The 21,344-nt window shown below is 45.0% G+C and overlaps 1 protein-coding gene across 15 annotated transcripts in view; it reads right to left on the bottom strand.

Annotated features, from left to right (window-relative positions):
- PTPRS (protein tyrosine phosphatase receptor type S) overlaps positions 1-21,344 on the bottom strand; it is a 784,683-nt gene that overhangs the window by 73,245 nt on the left and 690,094 nt on the right. For all 15 annotated transcript variants that reach the window (XM_056571644.1, XM_056571636.1, XM_056571669.1 and 12 more), the window contains one exon: positions 410-695. In XM_056571644.1, the coding sequence (XP_056427619.1) occupies positions 410-695 (286 nt within the window). The remainder of the gene's footprint in view (positions 1-409; positions 696-21,344) is intronic.

The following is a 21,344-nucleotide window of genomic DNA, read 5'->3' as shown; positions in this document are numbered from 1 at the left end:
GTAACTCTTCAAGCCCAAATAGGATTAGTAAATGTGCAAGGGCAGGGAAATGTGTAAGATAAATCTGCACCAAACCAAGTTGTTTTGGTGCATCTCCATCTTACTAATACTCTGTATCTGGCTCCACCAAGGTCACAATGATATTTTATAATTGCAGCCTGTGACTGCAGTGACATAATATATTCAGAGAACAGTGGGAAACCTCTGCAAGGGAGGGTAAAGATATTACTAAACAAAATACTATTTGAGAACCCAGTCTAAAACTGTGATTTGATGCAATTCTGAAGGCTATGGATTGCAATATTTAAAGGTCAGATGAGAGCTATAAATCTTGTGTACAGGCAAAGCGTGAGGTCAGTTTGCTTTATAAGCAAATTAGCATAATTAAATGTTTTACTAATGTCCTTACCTTAAACTCCAACTCCATGCCTGTTACATGTTCTCCTGTTTCAATCTGGGCTAGCTTCTGAATATAAGTATACAGATTTCTAGCTGGAATTTCTGTGTTTCCACATGACACGGCTTCAAACAAGGCATCATGAATAAAGCTGTATTGGTCCTCTGTCTGGACCATATAGTTCCTCTGTGAGCGCATTAATGTTACGTGACCATATATATCGACAGTTTTCTCGTGCTTTATTCTCTCGAGCATTGCATCAATAACAATAAAACAACCAGTTCTTCCAACTCCAGCACTAGAAAAAAGAAATATTGCCTAAAATTCACATACTGAAAACAATAGCCATATACAATTTACAGTAAACCATTTGACTTTGAATAGGATAGGGCACACAATACAACCAAGTCTATTATCTCACATGGACTTTTACACACACACACACACACACACACACACATATATATATTTTTATATCTATTTACCCATGCATCTTAACCCCCAGACAGCACAGGGTGCCTAAATGCCCTGGCCATCTGGTAAATATATGCCCTGGAGTGTTAACAGTCTATGAAGTGAGTGTTGGTGCAGTGATTGGGCACTCACCACTTATGTCGGATATAAAAATAAATATATTTGGCATTGCTGCATAGTGAAATATCCAGAATATTAACCCCTTTAGGACACAGCACATTTTGCCCTTAGGACACAGCAAGTTTCCATTTTTACTTCACAGTAAAAATTACATGTTAAAGGGGTACTCCGGTGGAAAACAATTTATTTAAAATCAACTGGTGCCAGAAAGTCATACAGATTTGTAAATGACTTCTATTAAATAATCTTAATCCTTCCAGTACTTATCAGGTGCTGTATACTACAGAGAAAGTGCTTATCTTTTTGAATTTCTTTTCTGTCTGTCCACAATGCTCTCTGCTGACACGTCTGTCCATATCAGGAACTGTCCAGAGCAGGAGCAAATCCCCATAGCAAACATATCCTGCTCTGGACAGTTCCTGACATGGACAGAGGTGTCAGCAGAAAATAAATTCAAAAATATAAGCACTTTCTCTGTAGTATACAGCAGCTGATAAATACTGGAAGGTAGGGATCGATCGATATAGTTTTTTTAGGGCCGATACCGATAATTTGTGGAGGTTTGGGCCGATAGCCGATAACTTATACCGATATTCCGGTATAAGTTATCGGCTATTTATCCCCCCGCGACACCGCTGCAGATCATTGATTTAAAGTGGACGCTTTAAATCAATGAACTGCAGCGGCTTTTGTGGTGCCATAGACCGCCGCCTCCGCCCACTTCTCTCCCCCTGCCTGTTCGGGGGTCCTGAGTCCTATCACCGCCACCGCCCCACCCACAGCCGCACCACTCCGTGCCCTCTACCGCCCCGCGTCGCACCCCCCACCGCACCGCCCAGCCCCATTGCCTCCCCCATCCCCAGTTTTATAATTACCTGTTCCCGGGGTCCACTCTAAGTCTGGCTTCGGTGGCGTCCTCCGGAGCGGTCACTGTGCGCACTGACGGTGACGTCGCGTCACTCGTCATTGCGCACAGCGTAACGCAGGGCGTACAGGAACCAGAAGTAGCGTTGACCCCGGGAACAGGTAATTATAAAATCGGGGATGGGGGAGGCAATGGGGCCGGGGCGGTGCGGTAAGGGGTGCGACGTGGGGCGGGGCGATGGGGGGGCGGTTGCGGGGCGGTGCGGGGCAAGGTAATTGCCGATACCGATAATGCCCAAAATCGTGATTAATGGCCGATAATATCGGCCAAACTGATAATTGGTCGATCCCTACTGGAAGGATTAAGATTTTTTAATAGAAGTAATTTACAAATTTAAATAAAATTGGATAGGCTCTTGTCGGAATAGTCACCAAAAAGACTTCAGTGTCCAGAAACTATATAAATAAATATGTGGATTTGGGGCTCAGTCATGGATATTATATATATTTCAATAAAATAATATTGGTATGTATCATACAATTAAATAAGGAGAGGGATATAGTATAAAATACAATAGATTTGCTTCTCAAATTAAAGCCAGATATTTTTTATAGTAAAAATATATAGTAAAATTCCCTTGGGTATGTCACAGGGGCCTTGTGACCACCCTCCAGCAACTTACAATAAAATAATTAAAATATTAAAATAATAATAGAAATGAATAAAACAATACAGCTGCTAGTGGTCGAAGTGCATAAAGGTAGTTGAAAGTGCATTGTAGTTAGTTGAAAGTAAATGTTTGTCTTTATGAGGCAGTATGGGACTTGTAATCACTGTAGCAGTTAATCATTCATATGCATATTGTAATCCTTGTACATAGATCCTTAATAGAATGAAATAGCTACTCACTCCTCCGGATAGATAGCAAGTTAATGAAAGTCAAATGGTGCGCTGCCCCTCTCACCTATCCCGGGAGTGTTCGCAGCCCGGGAGATAGTAGGTCAGTGAGGCTGTGCTGTGATGAGTCGACAGCTCGCCACTCCGGCCGGAGATACGTGCAGAAATCATTCTGCCTGTGGCTGTCCTGAAGAAAACTTCTTGTGAAGTGGACACAGGTAATGTAGCAGAATGAGTAGCTGCGATGTCCTCGTGTATCCGCGTAGGAAGTGGTTTGATTGACAGGGCACGGACAATCAATATGGCCAATATCAAAGCAGCATTTATACATCTATTCAGGTATAGGCTGGCCGCGTTTCAAGACCTCCATAGGTCTTTTGTTTAGTAGCTCATTCAGTACCTCATTCAGTAATGATTACCGTACTGAATGAGCTGCTAAAAAAAAAAACAACGGAGGTCTTGAAACGCTTCCACCTCTATTGCTGTATATTATGCTACTGGTATGTTGCCCTCTTCCTACCCCCGCAGTTTTTCTTTTTCATTTTCACCCAGTATTTTATTCATAATCCTCTTTCAAAGCTTGTTTACTGCAAATTTGGGCACAAAGCCTGAGAGAAATTGTCAGGTTCTCCTTAAAGGAGTACTATGATATTGAAAAAAATGTCCCCATAGAATAGGGTATCTAAATACCTTTAAATAGAGGTGCTGATCTCCCGAATCGGTCCAACGGTTCTCCCGTTACAGCCCACTGTAATTTCTCTTACTTCCGGGTACTGTACGTCTCAAAGTGACGTCATAATTGATGCTACCCAGCATTCATATCGCCTGTTCTTCTGGTCTCAAGCCCTCCCTCACTGTAGCTCCCCACCCCTAATAATATTCAGCACTACGCCCCTCTCTGCCTCCCCTTTCCCTAACCACCACCCCCATCCACTACGCCATCTCCTCCCTCTCTGCCTCATCCAATCATTTAGCAATCACTGCACCCGGCTCACGCTGGCTACAGTAATGTAAGCATACTATGCTCACATCGCTGTAGCACACGTGGACCGGAGCAGCAAAATCAAAAACAATGGCAACGGTATGTCTTCACAGACGTAATGTAACTGTTTTTCTCAATAACCATTGGTTTGTATGCTCGGGTACGCATGCGCATGGAACTTGTTCTCTACACATTACATTATGCATAAGTTGCTTTGTGAATATAACTGATAGTTACGCCGACGTAACTATCAGTTATATTACTGGACAAAAGTAATCACAAGCCCGGGCCGAAGATGCTGCTGAGTGCGCAGGCGCGCGACTCGCAGCATGATAGGAGGGAGGTTAGGGAGGCATTTCCACAGCCGAGCGAATGCCGGCTGAGGAAACGAGAGGGGTTATGAATATTCAGTGGGGGAGGGACCGACTCGGGCTTGTGGGGGCCGGCAGACTGCGGGAGGATCACAGAAATGGTGACGTTTCGTTACAAAGATGGCGACAGATGGCCAGAATATGCGGAACGAGTGTCATAGCTCACAGTCAGAGGATAAACTTCCGGATTACGTGAAAACAAGGTATGCTTGCTATATAGGTTATGAAGGTCATTTACACTATTGTATAACTTGATAAATGATTGCTAATGGCAGTTAAATGTTTTGATTTAGAGTACTCCTTTAACAAATGAGGAGTGAAAGGAAGAAAAACAAGCAGAGCGCACTGTAACACGGTGTGGATGGAGGACAGGTTAGACACAAATAATTGTGCTTACTGTATTGTGTTGTGCTAAGAGCACAACACTTCAGCAGGCATATCAGATAGTATTAGTCAGCAGCCAACCGATCCTCCTGGACTTTTGCAGCATGGTCCAGTAAAGCAAAATTAATATGGCAAGAAAAATTGTATCTTCTGTTCAGTGCTTCTCCCTTCCACTGGTTAAGAACCTGCATGGGTTGTTTTGAAAAGGGTTAAAACTAAAAAGTGCATTTATTGTTGTTGGCAGGCATAAAATAAAATAATAAAGGAAATAAGACCACAGAGAATCTGTATACGACAGTAAAAACAATGCAATGCATTACAGGTCCGCACTGGACCCTTCATCAGGCAGGGTGCATATGGTACAGGCATAACAGTTCAAAATTAAATACATTCCCTGGCTATGGCAATATGAAATAGTGCTGGTTCAGAGGTCACCACATGGTGTCATGATGTCACCATGCGATAGATTGGACATCAATATACGTAACACAATGCAATACACAGTACTATGTCTTTATACTTTTGGGTCTCTTAATTATATAATAAAGAAAGTCAGTTTAATTTAGTTGTGCCATGTTTACAAAAAAAACCTTCACTGTTTATAAACATGAGAAAAAAACACAAAACTTTACTGTCCATGAACATGGGGAAAAAAACAGGACATAAAGGTAAAGATGGAGATAATACAGATTGAGAGTTGCTATACTGGTGTATTGTTAATAGATGCATTTTGTAAATCCAGTACACTTCCCTTTTCTTGAGAACTTAAAATCTGTTGGCAGTAGTGGGAGGAATGTAATCAATGGGTGTTATAACAAAGGGATTCTCAACTCCTAGATGTATAGTGGTACAGTGACTAGAGAAACCATGTAGCATAAAACAAATCTTTATGTTGTGCCTATGTTTATTTGTTTTACACCATAGGGATTGGGTGGTGTGTCTGACATGTGGGAGGCCACAAAAACAATGAATAAGATAAATCACATAAGTTGTTTCACATGTGAGATAATGTTTGATTGTTAATGATTCTCTTGTGACCGTGGATGTGATGATGGTGGGTATTGTGTCCGATTTCAGTACAGTACAAACGCTGTGGCTTCTGACATTGGTAGCTTCCTAGTAATCCTTATAGTTTTTTATCCTTTCTTGTGCTGTTTAAGCTGGCTTGGGGCAAGTAGATTTTTCAGAGTAGGTACGTTTCTGTGTGTAATTCTTGGGGCTTCTGGAATGCATTTTTGAGGAAGGGATCTGCTTGTAAGATATACCAGTTGTCATATAATATTGTTACGATTCGGCAGGCTGGATGTGGATCCTCTGTGTCAGCGAGGGATTGGTGTGGACCGTGTCGGTGGACCGGTTCTAGGGTTGCTACTGGTTTTCACCAGAGCCCGCCGCAAAGCGGGATGGTCTTGCTGCGGCGGTAGCAACCAGGTCGTATCCACCGGCAACGGCTCAACCTCGCTGACTGCTGAGAAGGCATGGAAAAGAAGGACTAGGCAGAGGCAAGGTCAGACGTAGCAGAAGGTCGGGGCAGGCGGCAAGGTTCGTAGTCAATGAGGATAGCAGGAGATCTGGAACACAGGCTTTGGACAAAACTAAACGCTTTCACTGGCACAAGGCAACAAGATCCGGCAAGGAAGTGCAGGGGAAGTGAGGTAATATGGACAGGGAGCAGGTGGAAGCTAATTAGGCTGATTGGGAAAAGGCACCAATCATTGGTGCACTGGCCCTTTAAATCTTAGAGAGCTGGAGCGCGCGCCCCCTAAGGAGCGGAGCCGCGCGCGCCAGGACATGACAGCCGGGGGCCGGGACAGGTGAGTGACTTGGGATGCGATTCGCGAGCGGGCGCGTCCCGCTATGCGAATCGCATCCCCGCCGGCAGTGTCAGTGCAGCGCTTCCGGTCAGCGGGTCTGACCGGGGCGCTGCAGAGAGAGAGACGCCGCGAGCACTCCGGGGAGGAGCAGGTACCCGGAGCGCTCGGCGTAACAGTACCCCCCCCCCCTTAGGTCTCCCCCTTTTTTTGTCCGGTAATTGCTTCACGTGGGACGAGGACACTGGGAGCCATTGTAGGGTTTCCTCATCAAAGGCCGGCAGTTCAGAAGGAGTGGGAATGGGGAGGGAGGGCAGAGGGTGAAGCTTGGCACGGGGCAGTGTGTTACCAGGATGGGGGCTATGAGGAGGCAAAACATAGTCCTGATAGGTCTTGGGGAGACCAGGTGTAGGAGAAGGCACCGAGGCGTGCCTGACGGGACTGGGAGCAGACGTGAGGCATTTCTTGCGGCAAGCAGGGCCCCAATTCTTGATCTCCCCGGTGGTCCAGTCAAGGGTGGGAGAATGATGCTGGAGCCAAGGTAGACCGAGGAGGACTTCAGAGGTGCAGTTGGGAAGGACGAACAATTCAATCTTTTTGTGATGGGGTCCTATGCACATTAAGAGGGGTTCTGTGCGGTAACGCACAGTACAGTCCAACTTCACTCCGTTGACCGAAGAAATGTAGAGCGGCTTGACGAGATGGGTCACAGGGATGCAGAACTTGTTCACCAAAGAGTCCAGAATAAAATTTCCAGAAGCACCAGAGTCCAAGCAGGCCATGGCTGAGAAGGAGGAGTTGGCAGAAGGAGAAATCCGCACGGGCACAGTGAGACGTGGAGAAGCAGACTTTGTACCAAGAGACGCCACACCCACGTGAGCTGGGTGCGTGCGTTTCCCAGACGTGGAGGACGAATAGGGCAATCCATCAAGAAATGTTCGGTACTGGCGCAGTACAGACATAAATTGTTATCCCTACGGCGAGTCCTCTCTTCATGGGTCAGGCGAGACCGATCCACTTGCATAGCCTCCTCGGCGGGAGGCACAGGGGTAGATGCAAAGGATACTGTGAGAGAGGTGCCCAGAGATCAAGGTCTTTTTCCTGGCGGAGCTCCTGGTGTCTCTCAGAAAAACGTATGTCAATGCAGGTGGCCAAATGGATAAGTTCTTGCAGGTTGGCAGGAATCTCTCGTGCGGCCAGCACATCCTTGATGTTACTGGATAGGCCTTTTTTAAAGGTCGCGCAGAGAGCCTCATTATTCCAAGATAATTCGGAAGCGAGAGTACGAAATTGGATGGCGTACTCGCCTACTGAAGAGTTACCCTGGATCAGGTTCAGCAGGGCAGTCTCGGCAGAAGAAGCTCGGGCTGGTTCCACGAACACACTATGGACTTCAGAGAAGAAGGACTGGACAGTGGCTGTGGCAGGATCATTGCAGTCCCAGAGCGGTGTGGCCCAAGACAAAGCCTTTCCAGATAGAAGACTCACTACGAACGCCACCTTAGACCGTTCTGTAGGAAATTGGTCCGACAACATCTCCATATGTAGGGAACATTGAGACAAGAAGCCACGGCAGAGTCGGGAGTCCCATTCAAATTTGTCCGGCAGGGACAAGCGGAGGCTAGGAGCGGCCACTCGCTGCGGAGGAGGTGCAGGAGCTGGCGGAGGAGATGGTTGCTGCTGTAGCAGTGGCAGAAGTTGCTGTAACGTGGCGGTCAACTGCGACAGCTGCTGTCCTTGTTGGGCAATTTGCTGCAATTGCTGGGCGACCACTGTGGATAGGTCAGCGAGACTTGGCAGCGGCACCTCAGCGGGATCCATGGCCGAATCTACTGTTAGGATTCGGCAGGCTGGATGTGGATCCTCTGTGTCAGCGAGGGATTGGCGTGGACCGTGTCGGTGGACCGGTTCTAGGGTTGCTACTGGTTTTCACCAGAGCCCGCCGCAAAGCGTGATGGTCTTGCTGCGGCGGTAGCAACCAGGTCGTATCCACCGGCAACGGCTCAACCTCGCTGAGGCAAGGTCAGACATAGCAGAAGGTGCAGGCGGCAAGGTTCGTAGTCAATGAGGATAGCAGGAGATCTGGAACACAGGCTTTGGACAAAACTAAACTCTTTCACTGGCACAAGGCAACAAGATCCGGCAAGGAAGTGCAGGGGAAGTGAGGTAATATGGACAGGGAGCAGGTGGAAGCTAATTAGGCTGATTGGGCCAGGCACCAATCATTGGTGCACTGGCCCTTTAAATCTTAGAGAGCTGGCGTGCACCCCCTAAGGAGCGGAGCCGCGCGCGCCAGGACATGACAGCCGGGGGCCGGGACAGGTGAGTGACTTGGGATGCGATTCGCGAGCGGGCGCGTCCCGCTATGCGAATCGCATCCCCGCCAGCAGTGTCAGTGCAGCGCTCCCGGTCAGCGGGTCTGACCGGGGCGCTGCAGAGAGAGAGACGCCGCGAGCGCTCCGGGGAGGAGCAGGGACCCGGAGCGCTCGGCGTAACAAATATCTTCTTAATCTGTGTAGCTGTATTATTGTGGTAAGAAAATTACATTGCATTTCAGTCATATCTGCATCTTTTGTTACTTTGGGCAACAAACATTGGGCAAAAAACAGGAAGTTTTTGGATTCGCACTTTATTGTAGGCATTAGAGATAAGCTTTTTAGGGTAGCCTTTCTCTTTTAAACCTTTTTCCATAAGTTTAGCCTGTTGTATAAAGGTCTGGTCCTTAGTACAGTTCCTCATTCCTTTGAACTGACTACAGGGGATATTTTCCAGCCATTTCTTCTCATGTCCAATTGTAAACTCTAAATAGCTGTTAGTGTCCACGGATTTCAAATATGTGGCAGTAATAAACAGACTCTCATCATGGGTGATCAATAGGTCTAAAAACTCCTCTTGTTAGTTACTAGTTGTTAATGTAAATTGAAGTCTCCAGTCGTTATTTAGGGAGTTTAGGCGCATTATAGTAGAGTCTTCTTCACCATCTCAAATAAAAATGAGGTCATCAATATATTTTTTGTAGATTTTAATATATTCACAGATTTCCAAATTCTCCCAGATTTTAGATTGCTTGAATGCATTCATGAATAAATTGGCATAAGCTGGGACCACCTTCACCCCCCCCCCCCCCCCCCCGTTGCAGTACCCCTCTGCTGATGGTAGTTGTAACTGAAATAATTGTTTTTGAGAATTAATTCTAAGCCATCAACCGAAAATAATCTTGGTTTCTCTGTAATATTTGGGTCTTGTAAAAAACATTGATTGACTGCGTGAAGACTAAGTGAGTGGGAGATGTTGTTACACAGTGAAGTGACATCACAGGTTATCATGTACCAGATAGGTTGCCAGTGAAGATTATTAAGTATTTCAATCAAATGAGCCTCGTAGATAACTGGGTAGACTAATCACATATTCCTGTAGAAAGAGGTCAATGTAATGGGCTAAATAGCTTGTGACGGAATCTGTGCAGGAGATAATTGGGCGACCTGGTGGTTTTGTTAAAGACTTATGTATTTTATGGTAGGTAGTAAAAGTATGGTTTACTAATTTGAGCTTTTGAGGAATTTCAGTTCATCTTTATTCAGAAGTTCCTCCGAAGATGCTTTTGTGATGAGAAGATTGTAATTTTTTTCTTCCTCAGGTAAGGGGTCAGGCGTAATTTTCCGATAGTACTTTCTATCAGATGCAGTAATCCCTCAACTTACAATGGCGTCAACATACAATATTTTAAACATACAATGGTCTTTTCTGGACCATTGTAACTTGAAACCAGACTCAACATACAATGCTACAGACAGTCCAGATCTGCAAAACGTGTCAATGGCCCAGAAGAAGCTCCCGTCCTCTACATAGATAGTGATTTACAGCTTCCAGGAGCTCTTTCTTACTTTTTTTTATGTAAGTACTTGCTTTATCTGTATTAGTTATCTACTTATTTTTCTTTAATCCTCACTTTTTCTTATTTTTGGATTACATTTTGGCGGTTTCAGAATCAATTACCAGGTTTCCATAGAGTTATGGTTTCAAAATACAATGGTCATTCTGGAACCGATTAATATTGTAACTTGACCAATGTAATATCCGTAGTGCCCCCTCATGGAAGTCTATATAGTTTAGAACGACCAATACTCCTCCCTTGTCTGCCAGTCGGAACACCAGATCAGAGTTGTCTTTTAGGTTGGACAGTGCATGTTTCTCTACTAGAGTTAACTTGATGTAATAACATGTCATGGAACACACTCAGATGGGTAAAATTTGGATGGTGCTTTAACTAGTTTTACTGCTTCCTTCTGTTTATCAAGTATGGTGACTGGTGGTTTGTCCTTGCTTGTTTTATTTATGTCTCTGATATTAAGGAAACATTTAACCTGTTGGCCACGGAGGGCGTACATGTACGCCCTCACGCCGTGGTACTTAAGGATGAAGGGCATACCTGTACGCCCTCCGTATTTCCGATCACCCCCGCTCGCCGGGCGGTGATCGGACCGGGATGCCTGCTGATATCTATCAGCAGGCATCCAGTGCAAATGCCTGGGGGGTCAATTCAGACCAGCGATTTGCGGCAATTCCAGGCCAATCGGGTCACTAGGTGACCCGATCGCCCTGAAAATAAGTGTGATCAGAGCACACAGCTCCGACCATTCTAAAGGGTAGGAGCGAGGTGGCATGACGGAAAGTGCGGCGGTGGGGGAGGCTGCAGTGAAGATCGCTGTATGGGCATGCTGGGAGTTGTAGTTTTGTAACATCTGGAGGGCCACAGTTTTGAGACCACTGTGTAGTGGACTCCAAACTGTGGTCCTCCAGATGTTGCAAAACTACAACTTTCAGCATGCACTGACTGTCTGGGCATGCTGGGAGTTGTAGTTTTGCAACATCTGAAGTGGCACAGTTTGGAGACCACTATATAGTGGTCTCCAAACTGTAGTCCTCTGAATGTTGCAAAACTAAAATTCCCAGCATGCCCAGACAGTCAGAGCATGCTGAAAGTTGTAGTTTTGCAACATCTAGAGGACCACAGTTTGGAGACCACTACACAGTGGTCTCCAAACTGTGGCCCTCCAGATGTTGCAAAACTACAACTCCTAGCATGCCTTTTGGCTGTCAGTGCATGCTGGGAGTTGTTGTTTTCGAACAGCTGGAGGCACCCTGGTTGGGAAAGACTAAGCTAGAGTCTGTTTCCTAACTCAGTGATTGCAACCCGTGTGCCTCAAGCTGTTGCAAAACTACAACTCACAGAATGCATGGGAGTTGTAGTTTTGCAACAGCTGGAGACACACTGGTTGGAATCACTGAGCTAGAGTCTGTTTCCTAACTCAGTGGTTCCCCACCAGTGGGCCTACAGCAGTTGCAAAACTACAACTCCCAGCATGTTCGGTCTGTCATTGCATGCTGGGAGTTGTAGTTTTGCAACAGCTGAAGGATTGGGGCGCCCCCCCATGTGGGGGGTGGGGTATACAGTGGGTTTCCTTCTACAAGTTTGAGCTGCAGTAAGTTTTCTGCCGCAGCTCAAACTCCCAATGGAAAACTCACTGTGAACCACTGCCTGTGTGAATGTACCCTTAAAATAGTACACTACACCTATACAAAATAAAAAGTAATATGCTACATACACACTCCTTACACATTCTCCTCCCCCCCCCCCCCCCCCCCCAATAAAAATGAAAAATGTCTCATACGGCAGTTATTCCTAAACGGACCCTCCAACTGTTGCAAAACAACAACTTCCAGTATTGACGGACAGCCTGGGAGTTTTAGAACAGCTGGAGGCACCCTGTTTGGGAAACACTGCCGTAGGGTTTTGGTGGAGACAAGCCCCATCCTTGTATCCGGGTCTGCCCCTAGTACAAATTCCTAATTTAGTCCTCAAATGCACATGGCGCTCTCTCACTTCAGAGCCCTGTCGTATTTCAAGGCAACAGTTTAGGGCCACATATGGGGTATTTCCGTACTCAGGAGAAATTGCCTAACAAATTTGGGCGGGGGGGGGGGGGGGGCTTTTTCTGCTTTTACCCCGTATGAAAAGGTAAAGTTGGGGCCTACACCAGCAGGTTTAAATAAAAATAAAAAAAATTTACACTAACATGCTGGTGTTGCCCCATACTTTTCATTTTTACAAGAGGTAAAAAGAAAAAAAGACCGCCAAAATTTGTAACGTACGAAAATACCACATATGTGGGTGTAAAAAGCTCTGCGGGCGCACAACAAGGCTCAGGAGTGAGAGCGCACTATGTACATTTGAGGTCTGAATTGGGGATTTGCAAAGGGGTGGCTGATAGTTACAACAGTTCTGACATGAAAGCAAAAAAAAAAAAAAGCACCCACATGTGACCACATTTTGGAAACTATACCCCTCAAGGAACGTAACAAGGGTATAGTGAGCCTTAACACCCCACAGGTCTTTGACGAATTTTCATTAAATTTGGACGAGAAAATGTAAAAAAATAAAAAAATAAAAAAATTCACCCTGAAATGCTGGTGTTACCCCCAATTTTTCATTTTCACAAGGAGTAATAGGAAAAAAATCTCCCAAAATTTGTAACCCAATTTCTACTGAGTATGTGGATGTATAGTGCCAATGGTGCCAGAACAGTGGACCCCCCCCCCCACATGTTACCCCATTTTGGAAACTACACCCTTCATGGAATGTAACCCCTTGTAAAAATGAAAAAAAAAATGGGGCTACTATAATAACATGTTAGTGTAAAAAATAGAGATTTTGATTTTTTTTCCCTCTATTTTGCTGCTATTTCTGTGAAACGTCTAAAGGGTTAACAAACTTTTTGAATGTCATTTTGAATACTTTGAGAAGTGCAGTTTTCATAATGGGGTTCTTTATAGGGGATTTCCAACATAAAGACCCTCATATTCACTTCAAAACTTACATGGTCCATTAAAGTCTGATTTTGAAATTTTTGTGAAAAATTGAAAAATTGCTGCTATACTTTAAAGCCCTCTGATGTCTTAAAAAAGTAAAAACAAGTCAACTTTATGACACATATTGTACATGTAAATCAAGTGCTCCCGTCTTTAGGGTCATAAAGGGCTCCATCTCCAAGGGGTTGTCTAGAATAAGAAAAATGCTGCTTCTGTTTTGCAAAAACAGCACGACTCTTGTCCACATGACTCATGTGTAATACTGCAGCTCAGGCCCATTAATTTTAATGGAGCCGAGCTGCAATACCAGACACAACCTGTGGACAAGAGTGGTGCTGTTTTTGCAAGAAAGAAGCAGAATTTTTCTTATCCTGGACAACCCCTTTAACCCCTTAAAGGGGTTATCCACCATAAGGTGATTTTAGTACTTACCTGCCAGAACTGGGTATTTCCTGTTGGATTTTGTTCTCTAAACTACACATCCCACAGTTCCATGCTTGAAAGTTTGAGGTCACTTTCCTTCCTCCCACACATCAGCCACCTCACCCATTGAAAAACAGTGTTTTCTAAACAGGGGGACTACAGCTGTTGCAAAATTGAAGCAGGACAGGCTCCCTCTGATCACCTGACTAGTGATGTCAGCACTGCAACCTGGGAAATCCCGAGACATGAGTAATTTTGGATGCTGTTAAAAATAAATATTGGGGCAATAATCACAGAAGAATAGTAAAGGGAGTACCCCTTTAAGGACGCAGCCTTTTTTTTTGCAAATCTGACCACTGTCACTTTAAGCATTAATAACTCTGGGATGCTTTAACTTATGAATTGGATTGTGATATTGTTTTTTCGTGACATATTCTACTTTATGTTAATGGTTAATTTTTGTCGATACTTGCATAATTTCTTGGTGAAAAAATCCAAAATTTCAGGAGAAATTTAGCATTTTTTCATTATACAAGGGGAAATAGGTAAAAATGTCCCCCAAAATTTGCAACCCTATTTCTCTCGAGTAAGGAAATACCTCATATGTGGATGTAAAGTACTCTGTGGGTGCACTAGAGGGCTCAGAAGGGAAGGAGTGACAATGGGATTTTGGAGAGCGAATTTTGCTGAAATGGTTTTTGGGGAGCATGTCTCATTTAGAAAGCCCCAATGGTGCCATAACAGCAAAAATAAAAACACATGGCATACCATTTTGGAAACTAAACCCCTCAAGGAACGTAACAAGGTGTATAGTGAGCCTTATCACCCCACAGGTGATTGACACATTTTTGCTAAACTTGGACGTGAGAATGAAAAAATTATTTTTTTCACTAAAATGCTGGTGTTATTCCAAATTTTTCATTTTTACAAGGGGTAATAGGAGAAAAAGCCCCCCAAAATTTGCAACACAATTTATTCTGAGTATGGAAATACCCATTATGTGGATGTAAAGTGTTCCGGGTGAACTACAATGCTCAGAAGAGAAGGAGCGCCATTGGGCTTTTGGAAAGAGAATTTGGTTGGAATAGAAGTTGGGGGCCTTGTGCATTTACAAAGCCCCCGTGCTACCAGAACAGTGGACCCCACCCCCATGTGACCCCCATTTTGTAAACTACACCCCTCACAGAATTTAATAAGAGGTACAGTTAGCATTTACACCCCACTGGCGTTTTTACAGATTTTTTCTACTGTGGGCAGTGCAAAGGAAAAATTAAAATTTTCATTTTCACAGACCACTGTTCCAAAAATCTGTCAGACACCTGTGGAGTGTAAATGCTCACTGTACCCCTTATTACATTCCGTGAGTGGTTTAGTTTCCAAAATGGGGTCACATGTGGGGGGTTCCGCTGCTCTGGCACCATGGGGGTTTTGTAAACACACATGGCATACAATTCCAGCCAAATTCTCTCTCAAAAAGGCCAATGGCGCTCCTCCTCTTCTAAGCCCTGTAGTGCACTTTACATCCACATTTGGGGTATTTCCATACTCAGAAAAAATGGTGTTACAAATGTTGGGGGGCTTTTTCTCCTATTACCCTTTACCAGCATTTTAGTGAAAAAAATCTGATTTTTCATTTTCATGTCCAACTTTAACGAAAATTTGTCAAACACTTGTGGGGTGTTAAGGCTCACTATATCCCTTGTTACGTTCCGTGAGGGGTGAAGTTTCCAAAATGAGGTCACATGTGGGTGATTTTTTTTTTTGCGTTTATGTCAGCCACCCCTGTTCAAATCACCAATTTAGACCTCAAATGTACATAGTGCGCTCTCACTTCTGAGCCATGTTGTGCGCCCTCAGAGCACTAAAATGCTGGTAAGAGGTAATATGAGAAAAAGCCCCCCAACATTTGTAACACCATTTTTTCTGAGTATGGAAATACCCCATATGTGGATGTAAAGTGCTCTGAGGCGCACTACAGGGCTTAGAATAGAAGGAGCGCCATATGGGGTATTTCCGTACTCAGGAGAAATTGCGTTACAAATTTTGGGGGTCTTTTTTTTTCTTTTTACCTCTTGTAAAAAATGAAAAGTATATGGCAACACCCGCATGTTAGTTTAAATTTTCTTATTTTTTTACACTAACATCATGCTAGTGTAGGCCCCAAATTTACCTTTTCATATGGGGTAAAAGGAGAAAAAGCCCCCCAAAATGTGCTAGGCAATTTCTCCTGAGTACAGAAATACCCCATATGTGGCCCTAAACTGTTGCCTTGAAATACGACAGGGCTCTGAAGTGAGAGAACGCCATGTGCATTTGAGGCCTAAATTAGGGATTTGCATAGACACGGCAGTGTTTCCCAAACAGGGTGCCTCCAGCTGTTGCAAAACTCCCAGCATGCCTGAACAGTCAATGGCTGTCTGGCAATACTGGGAGTTATTATGCAACAGCTGGAGGCTCCGTTTTAGAAACACTACCGTATTAATCATTTTACATTTTTATTGGGGAGGGGGGGGGGTCAGTGTAGGGGGGTGTATATGTAGTGTTTTACCCTTTATTTTGTGTTAGTGTAGTGCTTTTAGGGTACATTCACACGGGCAGGGGGTTCAAAGCGAGTTTCCCACTGGGAGTTTTTGCTGCAGCTCACACTTAAAGCAGGAAACTCACTGTAAACCCCAGCTCGTGTGAATGTACCCTGTACATTCACATGGGGTGGTGGGGGCTAACCTTCAACTGTTGCAAAACTAAAACTAAAACTTTTTTTTTTTAAAACCCCTCCCCAATTAAATCACCCCTTTTCTCCATTTTAATAAAAAAAAGCTTAAACATTTTTTAAATAATAAACATATTTGTATCGCCATCTGTGTAAATGTCCAAACTATAAAAATATACTGTTAATGATCCCATACGGTGAACGGCGTAAACTTAACCTCTTCAGGACCCAGGGTGTATGCATACGCCCTGCATCCTGAGTCCTTAACGACGTAGGGCGCATACCGGTGTCCGGTGACCCGGAAAATCAGGGGGATCGGGGGTGTCCAAGACACCCCCAGTCCCCCTGAAGGGATAGGAGTTAGGTAGCAGGATGCCACCCATCCTATCCCTGCTATTGGTCATCAAGAAGAGACAACCATTAGCAGATTGGGGGCGGGGGGGGGGTTAAAGTTAGGTTCCCCCGTTCTGCCCACCAACGGTAATCCGGGCAGAACGGGGGAACTGTAGTGTGACCGGTGGCGGTCCCTTACCTGACTGGTGGCGGCGATGACATGTGGCTCCCTCGTGGCTCCCCGGTGAAGACTACGGAAGCCGGTGAGTAGTTGCCTAGCAACATCTGGGGGGTCTATACAGTGGTCTCTAAACTGTAGCCCCCCACCACAGATGTTGCAAAACTACAACTCCCAGCATGCCCAGACAGCCATTTGGGCATGCTGGGATTTGTAGTTTTGCAAGATTTAGAGGGCTACAGTTTGGAGATCATTGTGCAGTGGTCTCCAAACTGTGGCCCTCCAGATCTTGCAAAACTACAACTCCCAGCATGCCCACACAGCAGTTTGCTGTCTGGGCATGCTGGGATTTGTAGTTTTACAACATCTGGTGGGCCACAGTTTAGAGGCTTTTTCTCCTTTTACCCCTTATGAAAAGGAAAAGTTGGAGTCTACATCAGCCGGTTAGTGTAAAAAAAAAAAATATTTTTTACGCTAACATGCTGGTGTTGCCCCATATTTTTTATTTTCACAAGAAGTAAAAGGAAAAAAAGAACCCCAAAATTTGTAAGACAATTTTTCCCTGAGTACTGAAATACCCCATATGTGGGCGTAAAATGCTCTGCGGACGCACAACAAGGCTCAGGAATGAGAGCGCACCATGTACATTTGAGGCCTAAATTGGTGATTTGCACAGGGGTGGCTGATTTTAAAGCGGTTCTGACAAACTCAAACAAATAAATACCCACATGTGACCCCAAAGGGGTGTAGCCCAAGCCAGGGCTTTTCCGGACAGTAGGCTAATAACAAAGGCCACCTTAGCACGTTCCGTCGGAAACAGTTCAGACATGAGCTCCAAATGCATGGAGCACTGTGTAACGAAGCCTCTGCATAACTTAGAGTTGCTGCGCCTGTCGGGCCAACTGCTGGGACTGACGTACCACAACGGAGGGAAGATCCGCGATTTCAGGCACTCATTCAGTAGACAGGAACACTCTGGGTAGTGGATCTGCTGGACCTGTGTGGCAGATGACGCAGGCCGTACCAGGGAGCAGAGTCTAAGGTGCTGCTGGTTTTCACCAGAGCCTGCCGCAAAGTGGGATGGACTTGCTGCAGCAGGCGGCACCCAGGTCGCTACCCCTGGCACGACTCGACCACACAGGTTGCTGAGATGATTCGAGGTACAGAAGGAGAACAGCAACTTGTAGTCAGGATAGCAGAAGGTCTGAGCAGGCGGCACTGGTGCGAGGTCAGGAACGAAGCAGGAAGTCAGTAAGCAGGCGGCACAGCAGAAGGTCAGGAACGCAGCAGGACGTCAGTAACAAGGCAAATCAAAACACAGTAACGCTTTCTCAATGCCACAAGGCAACAAAGATCTGGCAGGGATGTGGGGGAGGAGCAGGAACTTATAGAGGAGACACAGGTGAACACATAATTAACCCCTTAAGGACTCAGGGTTTTTCCGTTTTTGCACTTTCGTTTTTTTCCTCCTTACCTTTTAAAAATCATAACCCTTTCAATTTTCCACCTAAAAATCCATATTATGGCTTATTTTTTGCATCACCAATTCTTCTTTGCAGTGACATTAGTCATTTTACCCAAAAATGCACGGCAAAACGGAAAAAAAAAATCATTGTGCGACAAAATTGAAAAAAAAAACGCCATTTTGTAACTTTTGGGGGCTTCCGTTTCTACACAGTGCATATTTCGGTAAAAATTACACCTTATCATTATTCTGTAGGTCCATACGGTTAAAATGATACCCTACTTATATAGGTTTGATTTTGTCGCACTTCTGGAAAAAATCACTACATGCAGGAAAATTTATACGTTTTTATCGGTATGATTTTTGTTTTGATCGGACTTTTTAATCACTTTTTATTCATTTTTTAATGGTATAAAAAGTGACCAAAATACGCTTTTTTGGACTTTGGAATTTTTTTGCGCGTACGCCATTGACCATACGGCTTAATTAATGATATATTTTTATAGTTCGGACATTAACGCACGCGGCGATACCACATATGTTTATATTTTATTTATGGGAAAAGGGGGGTGATTCAAACTTTTATTAGGGAAGGGGTTAAATGACCTTTATTAACACTTTTTTTTTACATTTTTTTTGCAGTGTTATAGGTCCCATAGGGACCTATAACACTGCACACACTGATCTCTTACACAGATCACAGGCGTGTATTAACACGCCTGTGATCAGTGTTATCGGCGCTTGACTGCTCCTGCCTGGATCTCAGGCACGGAGCAGTCATTCGTCGATCGGACACCGAGGAGGCAGGTAAGGGCCCTCCCGGTGTCCGGTCAGCTGTTCGGGACGCCGCGATTTCACCGCGGCGGTCCCGAACAGCCCGACTGAGCAGCCGGGTCACTTTCAGTTTCACTTTAGAAGCGGTGGTCAGCTTTGACCGCCGCTTCTAAAGGGTTAATACCGCACATCGCCGTGATCGTCGATGTGTGGTATTAGCCGCGGGTTCTGGCCGTTGATTAGCGCCGGGACCGACGCGATATGATGCGGGATCGCGGCGCGATCCCGCTTCATATCGCGGGAGCCGGCGCAGGACGTAAATATACGTCCTGCATCGTTAAGGGGTTAAGGGCATACTGGCGCGTTCCGGTGCGCGAGCGCTCTAGGAGACGTGGACACGCGCACTGGAGGTGAGAGGCAGGAGAGGAGGTGGCAGGGGACCGAGGTGAGTGACAGGCTGGGATTCGCATGCGGGGGAGTCCCGCAATGCGAACCCCAGCCCTGCCGGCAGCAGTAGATGACAGGGAAATGCGCTCATGGCCAGCACAGGCGCTTGGAGCGCAGACCGTAACAGTTATCAGTTGTTGAAGCTGAGTTGTTACTTTTCTTTCTGACAACAGTGCTCTTTTCTGACACCTCTGCTAGTCTCAGAAACTGTCCGAAGCATTAGGGGTTTTCTATGGGAATGTTCCTGGCCATTTCCTTTCCTTATTTGATTCTCTTTTTCATTTTCTTTCTCCTTTTCTCCTTCCGGGTGTTTTGGTGAGAAATATGAGTTTACGCAGGTACTATCATTAACCAGTGGAAGGGAGAAGCACTGAACACAAAATCCCATTTTTCTTAGGAAATGAGGGCCATTATGTTTTAATATGCTAGACATTTACACACACGACGATACCAAATATATATGTGTGTGTGTTGAGGGGGGGGGGGGGATATTTGAAAAAAGGGTGATTTAAATTTTTATTAAGGGAGAGGCTTATGTGTGTTTAAAAAAAAATTTTTTTATAACACCATACAAAATGACTGTTGTCTCAGATTTTTCCCAGGTTGCAGCTGAGACCTGACTCACTGTCTGCTTCAATGGGTGGAACAATTGCTTGGTGGGAGAGAGATCAATCTGCAACTGCTATGCAACAGCTGTAGGGACCTTGATTGAAAACCACAGGTCTTTTAAATGGATGCAGCTCATTTATGTTTCAATGGGTGGGGTGGCTGATGTGTGGGAGGGAGGAAAATGGAATTATGGAATTTGTAGGCAAAAGAAGAAAACTCCAACAGGAAATACCAGGTCACAAAAAGCTAGCCACAGTGTTATGGTAATCTCACAACATAGCCATTTAGCCCCAAGACAAGCGCAGATCCTTCCTAAGCATGTCCATTACTGTCTGCCAGGTACGTAATAAAATCACATTATGGTGGATAACCCCTTTAAATAATAAAGGGGACTTACTTTGAGACCGTTGGAGGACATCCACTGGGAAGGAAAAAGACAAGTTTATTTCCAGGCGCACACAGCTCCGGGATGTAATTCACCACGACCACCGCAATTGAAAGTACCAAGGAGGGTTATATTTATTGACAATGTGTTTTCGAAAGCTCCTGCTCTCTTTCTCAAGTCATACAACTTGAGAAAGAGAGCAGGAGCTCTCGTAAGGCGTTGTCAATAAATATAACCCTCCTTGGTACTTTTAATTGCGGTGGTCATGGTGAAATTTATCCTGAATCAGTGTGCGCCTGGAAATAAACCTGTCTTTTTCCTTCCCGGTGGATGTCCTCCAACAGTCCCAAGATTACTTTACTGCCCTGTGCGGTTGGATCCAGATCTGAGCAGCCACGCATTTAATTGTAATATCCTTGCACTAATAGGAGTTGAGCTCTTAGCCCAACACCACCTTGTACGTGGGCATTTTTCTAAAGACACCTAATTGTGTAGGGTAATGGCACAAGCAGTGCCACTGTTGTCTGTTCTTCTCTCCCTATATTCTTCTAAAGGGAACTCACCTGCCATTGCTCCCTCGGTGTCCCGGTATTTCACTCCGCTCCTCTGCTGCCTTCTTTCTGGTCTGGCTGTGGTCATCGTGTCACAGAGGTTAATGATGGAGAACAGCTGGATTGCACAGCTGCTGATAGCAGCCTTCCCCCACAGTTTATGAAGTGTGCTCAGCTCTTGCGCTAACCTCATAGTTGGAATCCTCTCAGGACGTAAATGTTCATCCTGGTTTGTTAAGTACCAGGGCACCAGGACATTTATTAATGTTGGTAAGGTAGTAAAGATTTTACAGGAAAG

This window comes from Hyla sarda, chromosome 1, assembly GCF_029499605.1.
Source record: "Hyla sarda isolate aHylSar1 chromosome 1, aHylSar1.hap1, whole genome shotgun sequence".
Lineage (NCBI taxonomy): Eukaryota > Metazoa > Chordata > Amphibia > Anura > Hylidae > Hyla > Hyla sarda.
This window is presented reverse-complemented; position numbering and strand designations above follow the sequence as displayed.